Source organism: Onychomys torridus, chromosome 5 (assembly GCF_903995425.1).
Source record: "Onychomys torridus chromosome 5, mOncTor1.1, whole genome shotgun sequence".
NCBI classification, from domain to species: domain Eukaryota; kingdom Metazoa; phylum Chordata; class Mammalia; order Rodentia; family Cricetidae; genus Onychomys; species Onychomys torridus.
Genome location: NC_050447.1, coordinates 84046129 through 84064010, shown reverse-complemented (window position 1 = coordinate 84064010; position 17882 = coordinate 84046129). Strand labels below are relative to the sequence as shown.

At 41.1% G+C, this 17882-nt stretch overlaps 1 protein-coding gene across 3 annotated transcripts in view; it reads right to left on the bottom strand.

Annotated features, from left to right (window-relative positions):
- The window catches only part of Zeb1 (zinc finger E-box binding homeobox 1), a 173051-nt gene that overhangs the window by 14624 nt on the left and 140545 nt on the right, over positions 1-17882 (bottom strand). For all 3 annotated transcript variants that reach the window (XM_036186756.1, XM_036186758.1, XM_036186757.1), the window contains exons 3-4: positions 5930-6091; positions 1482-1684 (exon numbers count right to left, since the gene is read on the bottom strand). In XM_036186756.1, coding sequence (XP_036042649.1) covers positions 1482-1684; positions 5930-6091 — 365 coding nt within the window. The remainder of the gene's footprint in view (positions 1-1481; positions 1685-5929; positions 6092-17882) is intronic.

Here is a 17882-nt window from a genome sequence, read left to right as displayed (position 1 = left end):
ATAGCTCCATTGAGTTCACACCCACAGAAAAATCCTCACAAAAGCCGTCATCACGGTCATTGCAGATTCCAAGAGTTTGTTTTTATGGAGTAAGTTTAGCTTTATGTCTGTCTACCCTTTGGCAAGGGCCTTCACTGCTGAGCCAAGATGGCGGCAGTGGTTGCAGAGTAGGTTGACTTTCAAAAGTCACACGGACACCTCCTCCCTAAGCCTCGTCTCTGCTGAGGCTGCACCAGCCTCTAATGCAAAGAGCACTCTATCGGGCTGTTTCTGGTAGGCCTCCTCAGCAAGGCCAGGAACAGATGGCCATTTCCCCAGGAGCTCCTTCTGGGCCAGCCCCTTCTTCCACTTTCAATGGCTCCTCTCCCACTTCACCATTAGGTTACCGCTGCAAACTCTGGTCCTCTCCTTCAGTACACTCTCTCCTTATTACCAGATTTTGTGAGTGATGTCAAAGTCCTGAGCAAACAGGTTGACTGTTTCTTCTCCTCCTGTTGACTTTTTATAGAGGTTATCCATCAGCTGAGGAAAGGCATGAAAACTCCTGTGGGACAAGTGGCTTATAGAAGCCCCTCCCCAGAGTTCTCACAAATTCACCAGGTATGTGTTCATAATCCTGTGATGTGAGGAGCTGGACACTGCTGAAACCCAGACCTCTGCCACAGCACCCGCTACATTGTTACTTGGTTTGTAGAGTGACATTGTAAAAAAAAAAAAAAAAAAAAAAAAAAAAAAAAAAAAGAACAGGCCAGGCGGTGGTGGCCCACGCCTTTAATCCCAGCACTTGGGAGGCAGAGCCAGGTGGATCTCTGTGAGTTCGAGGCCAGCCTGGGCTACCAAGTGAGTTCCAGGAAAGGCGCAAAGCTACACAGAGAAACCCTGTCTCGAAAAACAAAAAACAAAAAATAAAACAAACAAAGAACAATTACTAATGCTGCTTTGATTTTAATCTTAAATAGAAAGCCAACACTTTAAATGTAATTTATAGTAAAAACACTCAGTTTTTACTTCTAGAAAATGTATACGCTGACAGAATTAGACTAAGCCATCCAAGTTGAGTCTTTGGGCTAAAAATTCTCAGACTTTATAGAGGAGGCAGCTTCCTTTTCTACTGCAGACAAACCATAGTACTTAGTAGTCACTACCTCCAGGAAAATTAAAAAATTGAAGCTTCCCCTTGATTTGGTTAGTGCCAAAGTCAAGTGGTTTAAGGACCAATATTTATTTTCCTACAGAAAACATGTTGATAGAACATACCCTGTGGTCTCTCTGACTCAGAGGGATACTTGTTATGGTTTATGCAAAACAAGTTAGGATGGCGAAGCCTGCATCTGAGAAGAAAACTCACTCACCACCCTTCTCGTGTCTCTAAGACTGTACACAAGGCAGCTTCCATGAACAGTCTGTGAGTGCCCAATGTGCCGCCTTTCCCAAAGCTCCCCAGGAGTGTGAGGGTGGCAGCCCCTGCTTCTCTTACTTACTTGTTCTCTTCCTGACTTATGTGATGTCATGTGGCGTTCAAGCTGGGTTCTGTAGGCAAAGGTGTAACTGCACAGGGAGCAGCTGAAATTGTCTTCGTTCTTCTCATGGCGGTACTTAATGTGTTCTTTCAGAGATGTAAAGCGCTTGTAGCCTCTGTCACAATACGGGCAGGTGAGCAACTGGGAAAATGCATCTGGTGTTCCTGGGAAGGAAAGGGACACTGTAACTTAAAGCATCCAAGCAATATGGTCAGCTACCACCGAATCCCCGGGCCACACACAGCGGTAGAGCCACTCACTTTACATCTGCCTTCAAATGATGGACTTCCATTTATGAATGAAAAAACTGTGACAATAAATACAAGGTAAGTAGTTTGAAAGTTACCCAGAAAACAAACAATTCAGCATTCACCCAGCTTTTGAATCCCCTGTCTCAGAAGCACATTTCTTCCCTTGGTGTGTGTGGCTAACTGAAGAGACACACATCAAATTAGGATGAGTCACAGGGGTACGTACACACTCACTGTGTGGGAGCTCAGTGCACAGTCTGCTCATGACAATTCCATTGCTTAGCATGAACTCCCTTTCACTTGAAAATGACACTCAAAGTTACAGCCACAAGTAAGTAGTGCAGTTTCCAAGGCGCCCTGTATGTCAGGTGTGGTCACATGATTGAGTTCAGACCTTGGATCACCATGACTGAGAATCCTAAATGGGAATACTCTGCCAGCTAATACTACTCTGAGTAGTTTCCATAGTTTATTTTTTTTTTAAAAGAAATTAGTTTATAAGTGACATCTTACTGTAAGTATACTCTCTACTTTCTTTAATTTTAAATTCTTCATAGAAATAGGCGACCTAAGGTAGTTTGATAATACCCATTAGACACACATATTGCTTTACTGGAGGTTGAGTCCATGTAAACTAAATGTCTTACTTAAAGACAAGCCTGCAGATGAGAGACTAAAAACCTGAACTCTACATGACTAGTCAAGTATGTTGAAATATCTACAAATATGTGAGTAAAAATCAAATAACCAGAGCTCCAAAGTTCACCGAGGCATCTTTAGCTGCTAGCTAGCAAAGCACTTGATCCAGAGAGTTTGGTTAAGGATCATTCTAAATAGACTCTTCTTTTGGAGAAAACCATGTTATGTTTCGCACAGGCCAATGGGAAACCAGCATTTTGGGGCCTCCCCCTTGCCAGATGCCTAGTGCACCTGACTGATTCTATATAATGATCATGCCAAAAGGCAAGATCTGTTGCTGGTGGTGTTTGCCGGCATGGCAATGGCCCATGGTTCCATTAAGTGAACTGCTCTTCCCCGGGAGCCAGGGAGCTATGCGTGCTCATTATGTGCTACAGTGTCTTTATGATTCGACTGTGCAGCTAGTAAACAAACTGTTAACAAGTAGGGAAAATGACAGAAGGTTATGCTATTTGAATAGCAAGTTATTTTCATAAATCAGTATATTGGATTCTCTTAAACATGAAGTATGGATTTTTTTCAGTTGCTAGCAAAAAACAGTAAAAAGTAAATGTGATGTGTTTTAAGAATCATAGAATAAAGGAGCCCAGGTGGGTTGATCAAAACTATGGATGTATGAAAAAGCCTTGTGGAACCCTACTGCTTTATAAGCTAATTAACAAAAACATTTTAAAAAGGAGTCTGAATGGAGGTAGCCTGCACAGGTGGACAATGCTTCCTCAGAAGATACGGATATTAAATGGACCACGGTGCTAGGGGCTGAAGCATTATTGGTCAGGGAGACCTCAGGAGCCCCCCAGAATACAGGCTATTGTCATTACTCTTGGCTGCTCATCAGAACTCGATGGCCAGGCCCTATTCCTGAAGACACCATGCACTTTGGTTTCAGGACATAGAAAAATCAATCTCAAACTTACTGGGAAGCTTCCTGCTGGCTAGCTTTTCCAATGCTGGAAGGTTCTACATAGTCACTAGGGAGGGACAACTGTCAGTCAACTTCCCCTCCGGTAGACTTGACCTATCATAATACTGACCTGCCAGGAACAATGTGCTCACTGGAGAAAGAATGGCATGGCTGCTTTGGGACAGCCAGTAGCTTTTGAGGCCTGCTCCACAGGAGGGGTTCACCTCTCATACTGCTGGCCTGGTTACAAGCTGCTGGTGGGAAGTTATGGGTGCTGGGTGGGAACCCGCTACCACTATCTTGCTAAATGGTCATGCTGTCAAGCTGCCTTCTGAGTGTTTCTGCTTAGACCATGGATTAGTGTTGCTTTCAACTTTGGTTGAAGAAGCTGCTTTCTGCAGTGGGCAGCAGTAAGGCAGACTCACAACTGGTCAAATGCTGGGAATAACTGACTGTGGAATGCTCAACCCAAACAGTACATTAATACCCACTCTCCCAAAGTTCAGGGAGCAATGTGGAAAAGAAGGTTGAAGGATGTGAGCAGAGCAGGACAGGAAGAAGTGCTTTGAAATGCTATCTTCTCATATGCCATGGCCACTGCTCTCATGAAATCAGTGGCTATGGTTATTTGGATACATACTCTACAATTCAAATATTTACTACTTCAGAGCAGTTAGTCCCCCCTTCCCCGGTTTACTGTACTGACTGGCAATGACAAGTTCTTAAGGCTGAACATACTGGTTGATTGACGGAACAAACCTGTATGTTTGTATTTTTTTCATCAAGGCTTTTTAAAAAAATTATTTGTTATATAAAAGTTTTACATATATTCATACATGTTTAACTTTTTTCCATTTCTCTTTCATATCTGTTACCACCTCCTGCATCTTTGAGTGAAATGAAAACATATTAGAAACAAATAGCCAGGAATTGAAAGTAGAAACAGTAGTCTTCCAGTACTACAACAATAGTAACAATGAGTTCGCTAAGTGCTCTCACAGAGCACAAAGCACCGATTGTTCAACTGAATCACAGAGACCCTTGAGTAGGCATCTACATTCTTCAAATCCACCTGCTTAGCATGCTAGAGGAGCAGTCCTTGAATGCTCTACACTTGCTTCCTTTATCACAGATTTCATTATAGGAAATCTTGTCCATTCTAGACCAAACCATGTTTCTTCTCTATGGCCCTCCCAAGACAGAACCTTACAAGGAAGCACAGCTGGCTTTGAACTCATGATCCCCCTAGCTCCAGCTAGTGCTGGAATTATGTGTGCACTACCACACTTGGTTCCTGATCTGCTCTTTTCTTAGAGTTTATTTGTGATTTAACAAAGATACAGTTGATTCTTTCTTCCTTCCTTCTTTCTTTCCTTCCACCCTCCCTCTCCCCCACAACACTCCCCTCTCTCATGTACACAGTATTCTGCCTGCATGTGTCCCTACAGGCCAGAAGAGGGCACCAGATCTCATTACAAGTGGTTGTGAGCCACCGTGTGGTTGCTGGGAATTGAACTCAGGACCTCTGGAAGAACAGTCAGTGCTCTTAACCACTGAGCCACCTCTCCAGCCCGATACAGTTGATTCTTGATTCAGCAAGAAGATACAAGTCTTTACGCTTGACTACAGCATCTATTTTCTTCTTTCTTTGTTTTAAGATCTTTGTGATAAGATCTCATGTAGCTCAGGTTGGCCTCCAGCTTACTATGTAGTTAAGGATGGCCCTGAATTTCTGATCTCCCTGCCTCCATCTCCTAAGTGCGGGAATTACAGATGTGTGCCACTACACTCAGTTTATTTCATGCTAAGGATTAAACTCAAGGCTTGGTGGATGCTAGGCAAGTGCTCTACCAAATGAGCTATATCTTTTCTCAATTTCCTTAAAAAAGTTCAAAGCTGAGTGTTTGAATATTAAGCTAAGTCTATCTGAGGACCCTGGAAAATTTAAGAATTTAGGAGATTAACACTTGAAGAATCCTTGAAAATTTTAAGAGCCTTCCTAGTCTCAGGACAAATATGACATCAAATTAACTAAAGGGGACTTACATGTCATTTGCATTTGATTATTCTTGGAAGGAGAGACTGGCAGTCTATTTCTGGGTAGGAGTTCTGAACACATTTTTTAATTGTATTTTCACCCTTCTTTACTCACTGAGAACTCACCCTGAAGTGGACTAAAGCACATCCAGAGAAACTACTGCTCCCAAATTTGTATGCTTTCAACCAGACCACCATATTTCATTTGCTAGAAGAATATTAACAAACAAAAATTATCCAAGGACAGCATGGGTCAAAGTCTGCCTCCTTTCTGTCAGGAGTAGCAGCAGCAGCATCTCAACGGGAAGTGACCCAGGCACCACAGAAGACAGTGCCTGGTGTGACAGTACATCCAAGAAAGGTCAACAACTCAACGCTGTACTGATTCTCTTCTTGAGTACCCATGACTTTGTGGTTCTCATAAGAGTTCCCTTTATAGGAATACACTTCATAACAGAGTAATAGAAAGAACAACACTTTAACTTGAGAAAGAAAGCCATGTGCTAAGCTATACTCACCATTTTCATCCTGGCCGCTGGCTTCTGGCGTGCCCTGCCTCTGGTCCTCCTCAGGCGCCTCAGGATAGATGACGGCCGTGTCTTGTTGTTGCAGGAACTCTTCCACATTAGGATCATGGTTTTGCTCATTTTCTCCATCTGAGTCGCATTCATCATCTTTTACTGGAAGAAACACACACTCTATAAAAAGCTATTTTGCCATCAACTTGTTTTAAAGTTTTTCTAAGGATTTATTTATCTTAATAGAACATATGATCCTTCTTGAAACTGCAAGGCACATACTTGAAAGCTAAAAATGTATTCTACTTATTTTACAATCTATTAAGTATTCACTTTATAGAGTTCAAGTGCTATAAATGTATGAAATTCTCAAAGTCCCCTCAGAGCTATACTTCATTCCACTTTACACAACTCGGAGAGAGGAAGAGATTCGAAAGAACTGTTTCTCACTAATGATAAACAAAGGGAAAACATATCTTAGTTGTCTAGTTACCTATCATGAAATTTAAAGTCATACCTTGACTCTGAGTCATTCTCGCACACACCAGCCTTTCAATTTAGTTGTGTGATTACCTAGAAAGCTAATTTAGTAATCATCCGGAGTTAGACATCTAATATGAGTCAAAGGCATCAAATCAGTAAAACTGCTTTTCAGAACAAAGCTATTCTTTCTTGGCTTCTGCTTCAATAAGCATTTAGTTTAATCATGGTGTTATGGCAGGGACTTTCTTCTTGAGGTCAAAGGTTTAAGAGAACCAGACTGTGCTCCCTTTGGAATGGTGACCCAGGATGCTCTGGGACCTCTGAGGCAGCCCCACTCCTCCATGGTTCCTGTTTCCATCACTGGCTGTAGAGGACATCGTCTACTCCATGCTGTGACTAATGAGTTCACGAGGGTCAAGTCTCTTAAGCTAGACTTCATATAGACTTCAGGCTAGTTCTATAAAGTGCCCCGTCCTGGTAGACCAGGAATGGACCCTGAATAGTGGAACTGACCTTCTTAGGGTGAATCCTGTCTTAGACTTGAGAACTAATGATACAGTTATAGCTGTCACTAACTTCTCAGCTTTTTAATACAGCCAATAAGCAATCATTTAGCATTTCTTGTACACTGGGAACTGTTATCATTTAATCCATGCTGGTCAACACAACATCATTTAGCCTCTCCGGTATTGTATGATTTCACTCATGTTGGTCACCATCAGATTGGAGTCACTGATCTAGAAGTATATGAGGGTTCTCTGCAGAGGTAAGCCAGAAACTTTTGGTTCCAGTTCCTCAAGGTCATCTATGTGCTTTCTTGGCATTGGAGGGTTCTTCTCATGCTTTATCTTTCACAGGATCCTTTGGTCTCATTTTCTTATATGGAAAGAGAGAAAAGGGTGTATCCCTTCTCTGCCTATTACTCTCCAGGCACAATGGAAACCAAAGAGACATAAAAACAAAGCAGGTTTCCCAAGTTTCCCTGTTTACATGGGTTTCTAGGAGGTATGAAGCATGTGACCTGAAGTGTGTGGGTTCTAATCTGAAAGCTGAGCCAACTATCTAACACCACAGATGGAGGAAGTGGGCGACATTTTCTTGTGATGTCTTCATGAATTGTACTCCTAACTACTAGCCAGGAGTATTCTCAAACATCATTCTTAAGGTGTTGTTAGCTGGGATTTCTGAATAGCTAACTAAGGTAGTTCTCACCAGTGGTACTGAATCCTGTGAAGCTTCAACTTGTCACATTTTAGACACACTCACAAAGGACATTTAGAGTTTATGTTAGCTTATAGATTATATACAGTTAGGTTTGTCAAGATAGGCACACCTACTTTTCTCAACTAGTTGTGAAAATTTTCAATTTATAATTATTTTATAAAATGGCAATACTTTCCACATCCTAGTAGCAAAATTATATATGTGTGTGTGTGTGTGTGTGTGTGTGTGTGTGTGTGTATATATTACATGTATGTGTACTGCATACATGAGTATGCACACACAGCTTCTGGAATACTGAGTTTTTAGATAGCACCTACTTTTCAGAACCACACAGTCCATACCTTACACTTCAGGAGGGTCTGTATGATCTTACAATCATCTGGAGACAGAGATCTGTATAACTTATACAAGGTAGATCAATCATTTATATGATCTTAATCTTGACTTCATTACCAACTAGCCTATACAAAATGACTTCTTATATACTTTTAACTCATGAGCTGAGTATCTGAAGGCATGCTCTGCTCTTCTTACAGGAAGACTGCCTCTGCAGTTTGCTACGGCAGTGACAGCTGGCTTCGCTAAGGTAGGCTACTTGGTAGAAATTCCTTAGAAATCAGTGAAATAAAGTATAGATCAAAGTATAGTACATGCAGAAAGACAAAAGGATTAGTAAAATGTACAGGCAAAATTCTGAAATTAATCATATCTCAATTCCACCAACCAAAAAGGTATCTCTAAGTCAAAAGAGAGGAAAATGGCTCAAAACGGCACTGTTAGCTGGCCCCATTAGCTGACTGAAGAATAGGAATTTGTCAAATCTTCCTGCTATTACAGAAAATGAGCAAATGATTCAGAGCTAGGAAGCAAATCCAGTTGTAGGTTTGTGATAAAAATGTGAAAATAATTCATTGGCAACTAAATGTATCTTATGATGGTGTATCCTCCTAAAGGTGTAGAAAAAATTAACACAGTTAAAACAAAACAACTATTTCATCTTATTTGATAATAAGGTTAGCTAGTGCTGAACAGAACCAGAAACAGTTAGCATGGAGTATGTTTGCTTTTTAAGATGACATCACCAGGTGTGGGGGTGCATGACTGTAATTCCAGCCCTTGGTCTCAGCGATTCACACTCTTACAGTCCCTCCTCTTTCTTGACAATGACAATTGGACTCCTGGAGCTCCACCTGGGGCCTGGGCAAGGATCTCTGCATCCACTTCCATGAGTTGGCTGTTTGGAATCTTGGGCTTACACAGGGACACTTTGCTCAGCCTGGAAGGAGGGGACTGGACCTGCCTGGACTCAATCTACCAGGTTGAACTGAATCCACAGGGGAGTCTTGGCCCTGGAGGAGATGGGAATGGAGGGGAGGGGCTGGGGGGAAGGTGGGGGTGGGGGCGGGAGTGGGGAGGACAGGAACCCATGGCTGATGTGTAAAATTAAAACACATATATAATAAATTAAAAAAGGAGAAAAAAAACCCTTAAAAAAAAGTGAAGGCAAACTTGAGCGTCTTTCTGTTCACTATGTAGCCTGGCTGGCCCTGACCTGTCCACGAAGATCTAGCGCTGGGATTAAAGAAGCACGTCTCCACAGCTCCCCTGCCATCCTCCCCTAAGGAGCCACAGTCACTAGAATCTGTTGTAAGTTTACTCATTCCTGACTCCACTTCATGTTCCTGAGAGACCCTGTAGACTAGGTGGAAGGAATAGCAAAGTCCATTTAGGAGCCCCTAGGGCAGTGATTCTCAATTTGTGGGGCATGACCCCTTTGAGGGGGTGGGTGGAGAAATGACCCTATCAGAGGTTGCCTAATACCATTGGAAAACACAGAATATTTACATTACGATTCATAACAGTAGCAAAATTACAGTTATGAAGTAGCACTGCAATAATTTTAAGGCTGGGGGTCAACACAATATGAAGAATTAATTTTAAGGTCAGGGGTCACCAAATCATGAGGAACTGTATTAAAGGGCTGCAGCATTAGGAAGGTTTAGAACCACTGCTCTAGAGGAACCTTTCATTTGGGGAAGGGGCCTGGCATTTTGGCAGCCACTGTGGCTAATACTCTGCATTCTAATTTGGTTTTTTGAAGGGAGGAAATCTGTGTTAGTACTTCAAACGTAAAAACTGTTTTTATAGTGTGAGATAAACATATGAGACTGGAGCTATGGGCGTGTTGTTTGACAGTATTTTGTCTGGAAGAGGGGAATGGTCCTGTGACTCTGGAGATACAATATTTATAAATCATCAAAGTTACCATAAAAGGCAATAAACAGCCCTTTTGTGTTCACCAGCATTACTTTTTTACTCAAAACAAAGACTTTAAATATTTCATATGACATCATTATTTTACTAATACTAAATGTCAAGTTTAATTACCTTATATAATCTATAAGATAGCAGGACAAATATTTGATAGCAAGCATGTATGAATACATTATTCATGCAAGTTACACATGGCCAAGGTAAGGAACAATAAAAGTAGGCAGTTGGCACAACTCATCATATACTTCATTATTAATTAATTATTTGGAATTCAAAGTTTACTTTCTTTTGAAAGAAATGATGATTATGTAGCGATAATGCTTATGGATGAACAATACTTGTTTTGGTCACTTGCAAGCCAGAGATCATTTATAAGATGCCATGGATTGCCCTGAGGACACACTTTAAAGTCAACAAGCATATAAAAAGAAGAAGAAAAATCTAATTGAAATAACATGTTAGGAATATCTAACCCAAGGCTGAGTTTATATTACATACACACGCGCGTGCACACACACCATTTTGTGGAAAGTCTATCTTTACGGAGTTGCTGGTTTGGTTTACATCCTAATGGCCCTGCCTGGCTTATGGGCCTTGGAAGAACGTTTGATGTCAACACATGTGAGAGATGACTGAAGGTTCCCACTTACTCTTTTGCTGCTCAACTTTGGTCTGAATCCATTTCAGTGGGATAGCCTTAAGTCTCAGGAATACGTACTTTTAGTCGCCTAGGAGCCAATTTCCTTGTTTACTATAACTGAAGTTCACTTTGGTCACTGCAATCACAGAGTTTACAAGAAAAAAAAGCTAGTTTGTGTTTGTTGTGATATGTTCACTTGACTCATCAACATCCATGATTATCATCTAGTTTACAGAGAACCCAAGACACCACTTATTTTCTGTCTTCTGCTTTCTGGCCCATGGATAACTCAAAGATGTGGGCAGCTAATGACTCGGCCAATGTAGTCATGAGTTCTGCACTTTTCTAACTTTGATAAAAACATCATATATGTTCAACATACCCTTTGAACACTTGTTTTTTTTATATTCAGATGTATAGAATGGAAAATCTGTATTATATAAGCCTGTAATTTTATTTTATATTTAAATAACATTAACATGTGGATTTTTCTTTAGTGTCCCATATGCTAAAGTTCTTAACCACTTAAGGAAGGCAAGATAAAAGATGAGGAAACAGATTAAACTCAGGGTACACAAATGCAAAAGCCAGTGTCACAAAAGACCTCTATCAAGGCTAGTAGTGGGCCTGTTGGGGCCCACAGAGGTTTCCTAGTGAGATCTGAGCTTGCTTTACACAGCAGGGCTGCATAAGGGGATGGCTTGACCATGTGTGTGGTCACCAGGTGATTGGAATGTTCTGCACTTGGCTGTGCTAGGGGGAGGTCTTTTGCTCTACCCCTTGGCATTCCTTTAAAAGCAGTTTAGCTTTAGCAGAGACAGAAGGGGCCAGTGGGTTTTGATCCAGGCCCTCCTGAGGCTAACCTGTGTTTCTACCTGTCTCTCTCCCTCTATATTTCTATCTAAATATTTCTCACTTCTCCCTCCTCAAGAGTACCCTGGGGTAAAAATGGGAGTGGGCTCCCACATGGGCCTACCTGCACATCCCACACCACCTCCCTGAGTTTCTGGCCCCAGGATTCCTTGCCTTTCCTTTCCTGACCAAAGAAGAAAGGATTAAGACAGATCCACACTTTTAGCTTCTGAGATATGAAAAGTAAACTGAGTTCAGATTATACTTTATTTTGAATTTTTCTCTTAAAAATAGTGTTTTTAAAATACAGTTTTATAAACAAATCTCTCAAAGAAACAAAAATCAGACCAGTTTTGGATATAATTCTGGAAAAATACTTGTTTTAGGATTACAGGTTACCTTTACCTGGACTACTTTGGGTCCAGAAGTAATTGAGATTTCAGATTTTTCAATATTGATGTAAATAAATGAGATAATTTGAGGACAGAAGCAAATCTAAATATAAAATGTTTGTTTCATATACACCATATATACACAGCTCTAAGATAATTTTATACAATATTCTTAGAGCACCCACAACCGGGCTCTGACCAGCTACGAGGTCATGAGTGGGAACCTGTCATCACTTACCAATTTCAGATTTTAGATTTCTAACATAAGGATGCAGCACACTAGGATGCTGGGAGTCTCAGGAGAACAACTTCACTTTTTGGGGAGCAGAGCTTAGAAATAGTAGAGATCCCCCACTTCTTCTCCAAATTACACATTCCCAGGCTCCAGGCACTGTACAAGAAGCTTCACAAACTCTTCTATTAATCTCCACAGCGGCCCATTTTATAAGTTAAAAAGCAAAACCAACTGTCCTGGTGCAAGCAATGATGTGTCGGACACACAACCACGTGGGAAGTAGAGACTGAACGCAGGCTGGCCTGACTGTTTCACCCAGCCCTTCACACTGGAGGTTAACTATGAGCAGAACTGAACCAAATCTTGTCGTGCCCCAAACACACACACAAAGCACTCCAGGTTTCCTTTCACTCTGTCCATTATCACATCAACTGATATAATAAATAGAAATGGAAGTTTGTTATTTTCACATGCAAGCTTGTTATTCATAGTGGGCTAATTACTATATTTGATATGGAATAGATTCAGAATAAAGATACTATAAATGTCTACATTGGGGCAGGAAGAAATTCTGCTTCCTTATATTCAGGTACATTTTACTTATCATAATTAGAAATGTGCACTCACAAAAGATACAGAGTTAAAAGTGAAGTGCTTTTAGTTGGAGCAGGATACATATCCCAATTATAATCAGAATACTCACATAATAGCACATTTATTTGTACCCTAATCAAATTCCACTGAAGATGTCAGTCAAAAATCCTGATTTTGATTTCTCTTAAGTTGGACTGTTGAGAAAAGAGCACTGATCCCACACCTGAACACCCATTAGAACATTCATCCTCTAAACTGGGTTATACAGTGGGCCATGACCTCGGTAGCTTTTTTTTTTTTTTTTTTTTTTTTTAGGAAAAGGTCTTACACTGTAGCCTGGGCTGACCCATAGCAATCTTCCTGTTTCAGCCTTTGGAGTTTTGGGATTACATTATAGGTATGCCCTATCATGCATGGCCAGCAGATTTTCTTTATTTATTAGCCTTAACATTAATACTTAAGGATAATCATTATATAAAAAGCAGTTAAAATGTGCACATCTTTGAAATAAATATAGAAAGTAGATGGTTATGAGAAAGAATTCTTAGTTTGTATCCCAGTGACAAAATGACAATTAGGACGTACAAGATTATAGGATAGACACCACGTCTGCTGTTTGTCTGTGAACCTCTAAGCATTCCACCTCCCTTCATTCCTTCTTTTCTTTGTCTTTATTTCATTCTTTTTTTTTTTAAGTTTTTTTTTTTTTTTTTTTTTTTTTTTGAGACAGGGTTTCTCTGTGTAGCTTTGCACCTTTCCTGGAACTCCCTTGGTAGCCCAGGCTGGCCTCGAACTCACAGAGATCCACCTGCCTCTGCCTCCCGAGTGCTGGGATTAAAGGCGTGCGCCACCCCCCCCCCCCCCCCCCCCCCCGCTCATTCTTTCTTTTTAATGCATCTACTTCAAACACTATAGTAGTCCGTCAACTGTGTAATTAAAAGATGGTTATAGTTACTTACTGTGCATGTCTTCCATTTTTTCTTCAATTGAAAAACAGTGACTACTTGCTAACATAATATGAACACTGATATTAATGGTATAATTAGCTTTTGAATATTACTGGTTTTTCTAGTTATAGTTACTATATCTAATTAGAATCTATCTGTGATTCAATTAGGTAATTTCTCCATTTACTCTCCTTCATTGCTCCTTGGTGTAAGACTCTCTGCTCTTTAGATGATCAGCTAAAATACTTCAGGATCTAGTCCTAGAGTTTCATTAATTACTCACGATTTTATTCTTGGCATTTTATTTTTAAGTATTATTTTTAACAGACAAAGTAGCACATATATGCATGTGTGGGTGGAGGCCAGAGGTTTATGTTGGGTGTCTTTCTCAGTCCCCTCGTTTTCTTTTTCTTTCTTGTTTTGTTGTTTTTAGACAAAACCGTATTTTAAAGACAGGGTCTTTCCTAGAACCTGAGCTCCTCACTTAGCTGCAGTGAGCTACAGGGATGTTCTCTCTGCCTGTCCAGTGGTGGGATTATAGGTACACACGGCCACATCTAGCTTTTCTATCTTTTTAAACATGAGTTCTGGGCGTCAGAACTCAGGACCTCAGGCGAGCACTTTACTAACCAGGCTATCTCCACAACCCAAATGACAGGTGTCCCTATGGCATGTTCATGCATGCTTAGTCTGGTTGTTTCCCCGCAAACCCCTCTCTCTCCCTACCTTTCTCCTGTCTTCTTTCCCACCCCATGTACCTCCACACTTTGCATTCTGTCTCACACATGTTCTATTACCTCCCCACACACCTTCCTTACAGCTTATCCCCTCCCACTTCGAGGGCCTCTTCCTAGTTTCCTGACCTCTACTCATACTCACTCCCACATAAATAAACATACAGAACTTAGGAGCTGGGGTCTGCACATGAGGGAGAACACGTGGACACTGTCTTTCTGAGCAGGGTTTACCTATAGTGCTTTCTACCCATTTTCCTGCAAACTCCATTTTCTTCATGGATGAATGTGTACACATACCACATTTTCATTTTCCATTGAGTTTGTTGATGGACATCTAGGCTGATTCCATTTCTTTGCTATTGTGACTAGAGCAGCAGGAATGTCTGTAGTAGGAAGAGTCCTTTGGCCATATGTCTAGGAGGGGTATAGCTGAGTCATCTGGGAGTTCCAGCTGTGGTTTCTGAGAAGCCTCCACAGTGATTTCTATAGCAGCTGCACCAGTTCATACCCCACAACAGCGCACAAGGGTCCTCTCCACCCACATCCCAGCAGCTGCACCAGCTCACACCCCACCAACAGTCACGAGGGTCCTCTCCATGCACATCCTTGCAGCTATACCAGTTTACAACCCCCAACAGTGCACAAGGGTCTTCTCCACCCACACCCCAGCAGCTGCATCAGTTTACACCCCACCAACAGTCACGAGGGTCCTCTCAATGCACATCCTTGCCAGTACTTGTTATCTTTTGTTTCCATGGTGATCACTATTCTGACTGCAATGAGTTGGAATCCCAAAGTAGTTTGAATTTGTATTTCCCTGATGAGTAAGGACAGCAAACACTTTCACAAGTACATACTGGCCATTTGTTTGTTTTTTTTTCTCTGTCTGTTCAATTCATCAGCACTAGTACATTTATTGTGTGCCTGTGTTTAATTTTTGTAGTTCTTTATATATTCTAGATATTAATCCCCTCTCACAATTATACCTGGCAAAGATTTTCTCTTGCTGACAATTTCCTTTAAAATCAGAATCTCTACTCTTTCCTCGGTTGAAGAATTCAAAATGGCTGACTTAGTGAACAGAGAAAAGGTGCAATGCTAGCTTAAGGTGTGAGCTCGGGACAGAGAGACCCCAGCAATATTCTCCACCTCGTGTTTTCACAACCCTAGCATGAGGGTGGACTCACAGAGACAGTGCTGGAAAGTGTGTATACCAGCCTCCTTTCTGGGGAAGACCATGAGGATGCTCCCTCTGGGTCTCACTTCTAGTTCTGAGAATACAAGAATAAAGCACTAAAATCTATTTGTATATAGAATTTTTCCTAACGGACAAAATGACCATTCCTTATGGTTGGTTACCTAAATGCAAGTTTATAAAGTAACACGATGGGCTGGAGATTTGGCACAAAGGCAGAACACTTTCCTGGCAAATGTAAGAAAAAAAGGGAGAGGAGGAGAAAAGGGGAACTAATAGAGTGTTCCTGAGGGTTTTTGTCCAAATTCCAAAGTGAATGTGTAAATGAGAGAAATTTCTTAGATTAAGACTTTTCAAGTATGGAAAAATAAAGCCTGATAACTAAGTTTTATGTTACTTCTGACCAATTAAAAGGAACAACCTATAATACACACAGTAATCATGTTAATTACTAAGAAATTATGGGAAGTGAAAAAAAGATGAACCAAAAGTTGATACTGAATGAGTTTATGTCATTCCTGAGATGATGACAAAATGAACCGGTTAGTGATTGCCAGGGACTAGTGATGGTGTGGAGAGGTTGAGGGGTGGAGTGGATAGAGACTTGGGAGCCTAGAAGAGGTAGTTGTAGAGTTCTAAGTCTCGATTATGAGTGTTAAGTGTCAGTATTTTTGTGGTGATTTCAATTACAATTTTGCAGGATTGGGGGAAACCATATAAAGGGCACACAGTCTCTCTGAATTTTGATGAATCTATAACTTTATGAAATTTCTACAAATAATGTAATTACATAAAATTGAAGTTCAGTTGAAATGGGTCAAATAAAAATATCAGGAACTTAGAGCCAAAGAAGTAACGTGATATTTTAGCTATGAGATACTTTTTGGTAAGGAAAACAAAGATGGAAAACACAGTTCATTTTAATTAAAAATCTAGAAGGTTTGCTTGCAGCCAGGGGCAGGGCTTGCTGTTTAAACAGCACATGTGCTGAGCTCTAAAGCTTGCATTCTGAAGTTCAGACTCATCTGTCATCACTTCAGATTGTCCAGGAACTTTTACAGCCATCTCTAAGGGGCAGTGAAGGGCCTGCCTCAGCTTTTCCACACCTGGCCAACAATACTAACCTGCTGAGGAAACCCACAGAGAAAGCAAATGCCAGCCAATTTCTGAATTCAAACTAAAAGTGTTGAAACTTTAATTGGGAATAATGTCTTTCACTGTGTAGTTTTCCAGGCTATTTCTTCTTTTGCACTTTGTATCTCCTAGTGTCTAATTCTATATCAATATCTGTGATACAGGTTGAACGTGCCAAATTTGAAAATCCGAACCTAAGTTTGGGATGTTAGAGCACTTTGGGATTTACAAGTCTGGATTGGGTATGCTCAGCTGCTTCCTTTATGCTACATCTCGAGATCTGAAGAAACACTTCAGATGCAGAATGCTCAACCTGAGCACCCCACTGGAAAACAAACCCTCAGTAACTATAGCTCATGATGTCCATGCAGACCTGATAACTGGGACAACCATGAAGTAAGAAGCAAGGTGCAGCAGAGATAGAGAAGGCACTGCTCCATGTTTCCTATGGAGTGTTGTTGATGAAAGCTGGGGATGACAGAGCAAGCACCTGCAGATGCTTGGAGGTGAGCGAGTCACAGCAGGCGTTCTGGAGAAGGTGGCAAAGGAACCCCCCCAACCAAGCCACTGCAGTATCCTCTGGCTTGGTGGGACACTCTAGTTTAATCTTATGGATCAGAAAGGGCTGAAAGAAGAGAAAAACAACAGTTTTTCTTCCAGGTTCTTTTGCTTCCGCCCTGAGGTGGTTTTAAGGTAGAGACAATGAAAGTGACCAAGGAACCTTGAAAACTGCAAGTAAGGGGAAATGTGCTGACTGAACACTATGAGTCCTCCTCCTCATCTTCCTATAAGTGTAGCTGCAGGAACGCAGCCAAGTAGAGTAAAGTCCCAGATGTCTGATTTCATGACTGACAAGGGGAGTTTCCAGGGAACCACAAGTTCTAGGGAGTTTATGACAACGGAGATGCTCAGAAAAGTGAGCTCATTAGATTGTCAGTCAGATCCTGGATTAATACTCAAACTGTTCATGGATGAATCTGACCACAGACTTGATACACAAACACAGGCTAGCTCACTACCCAAATTCCAGACTGACCACTGGGTAGTATGCACAGGACAGACCCAAACAGCACAGTGATTGATGAGGAAACCAGAGCCTACAGTTAAAACAGTTCACTGCTTACAGTATACATACAATGGCTAAACACCAAGTCTCAAACAAACAAACAAAAAAACCAAGAATCTCATACTACTCAAAACTCTCAGGATGCAATCAGGAATGTTTACAAATCTGCAACATGGAAGA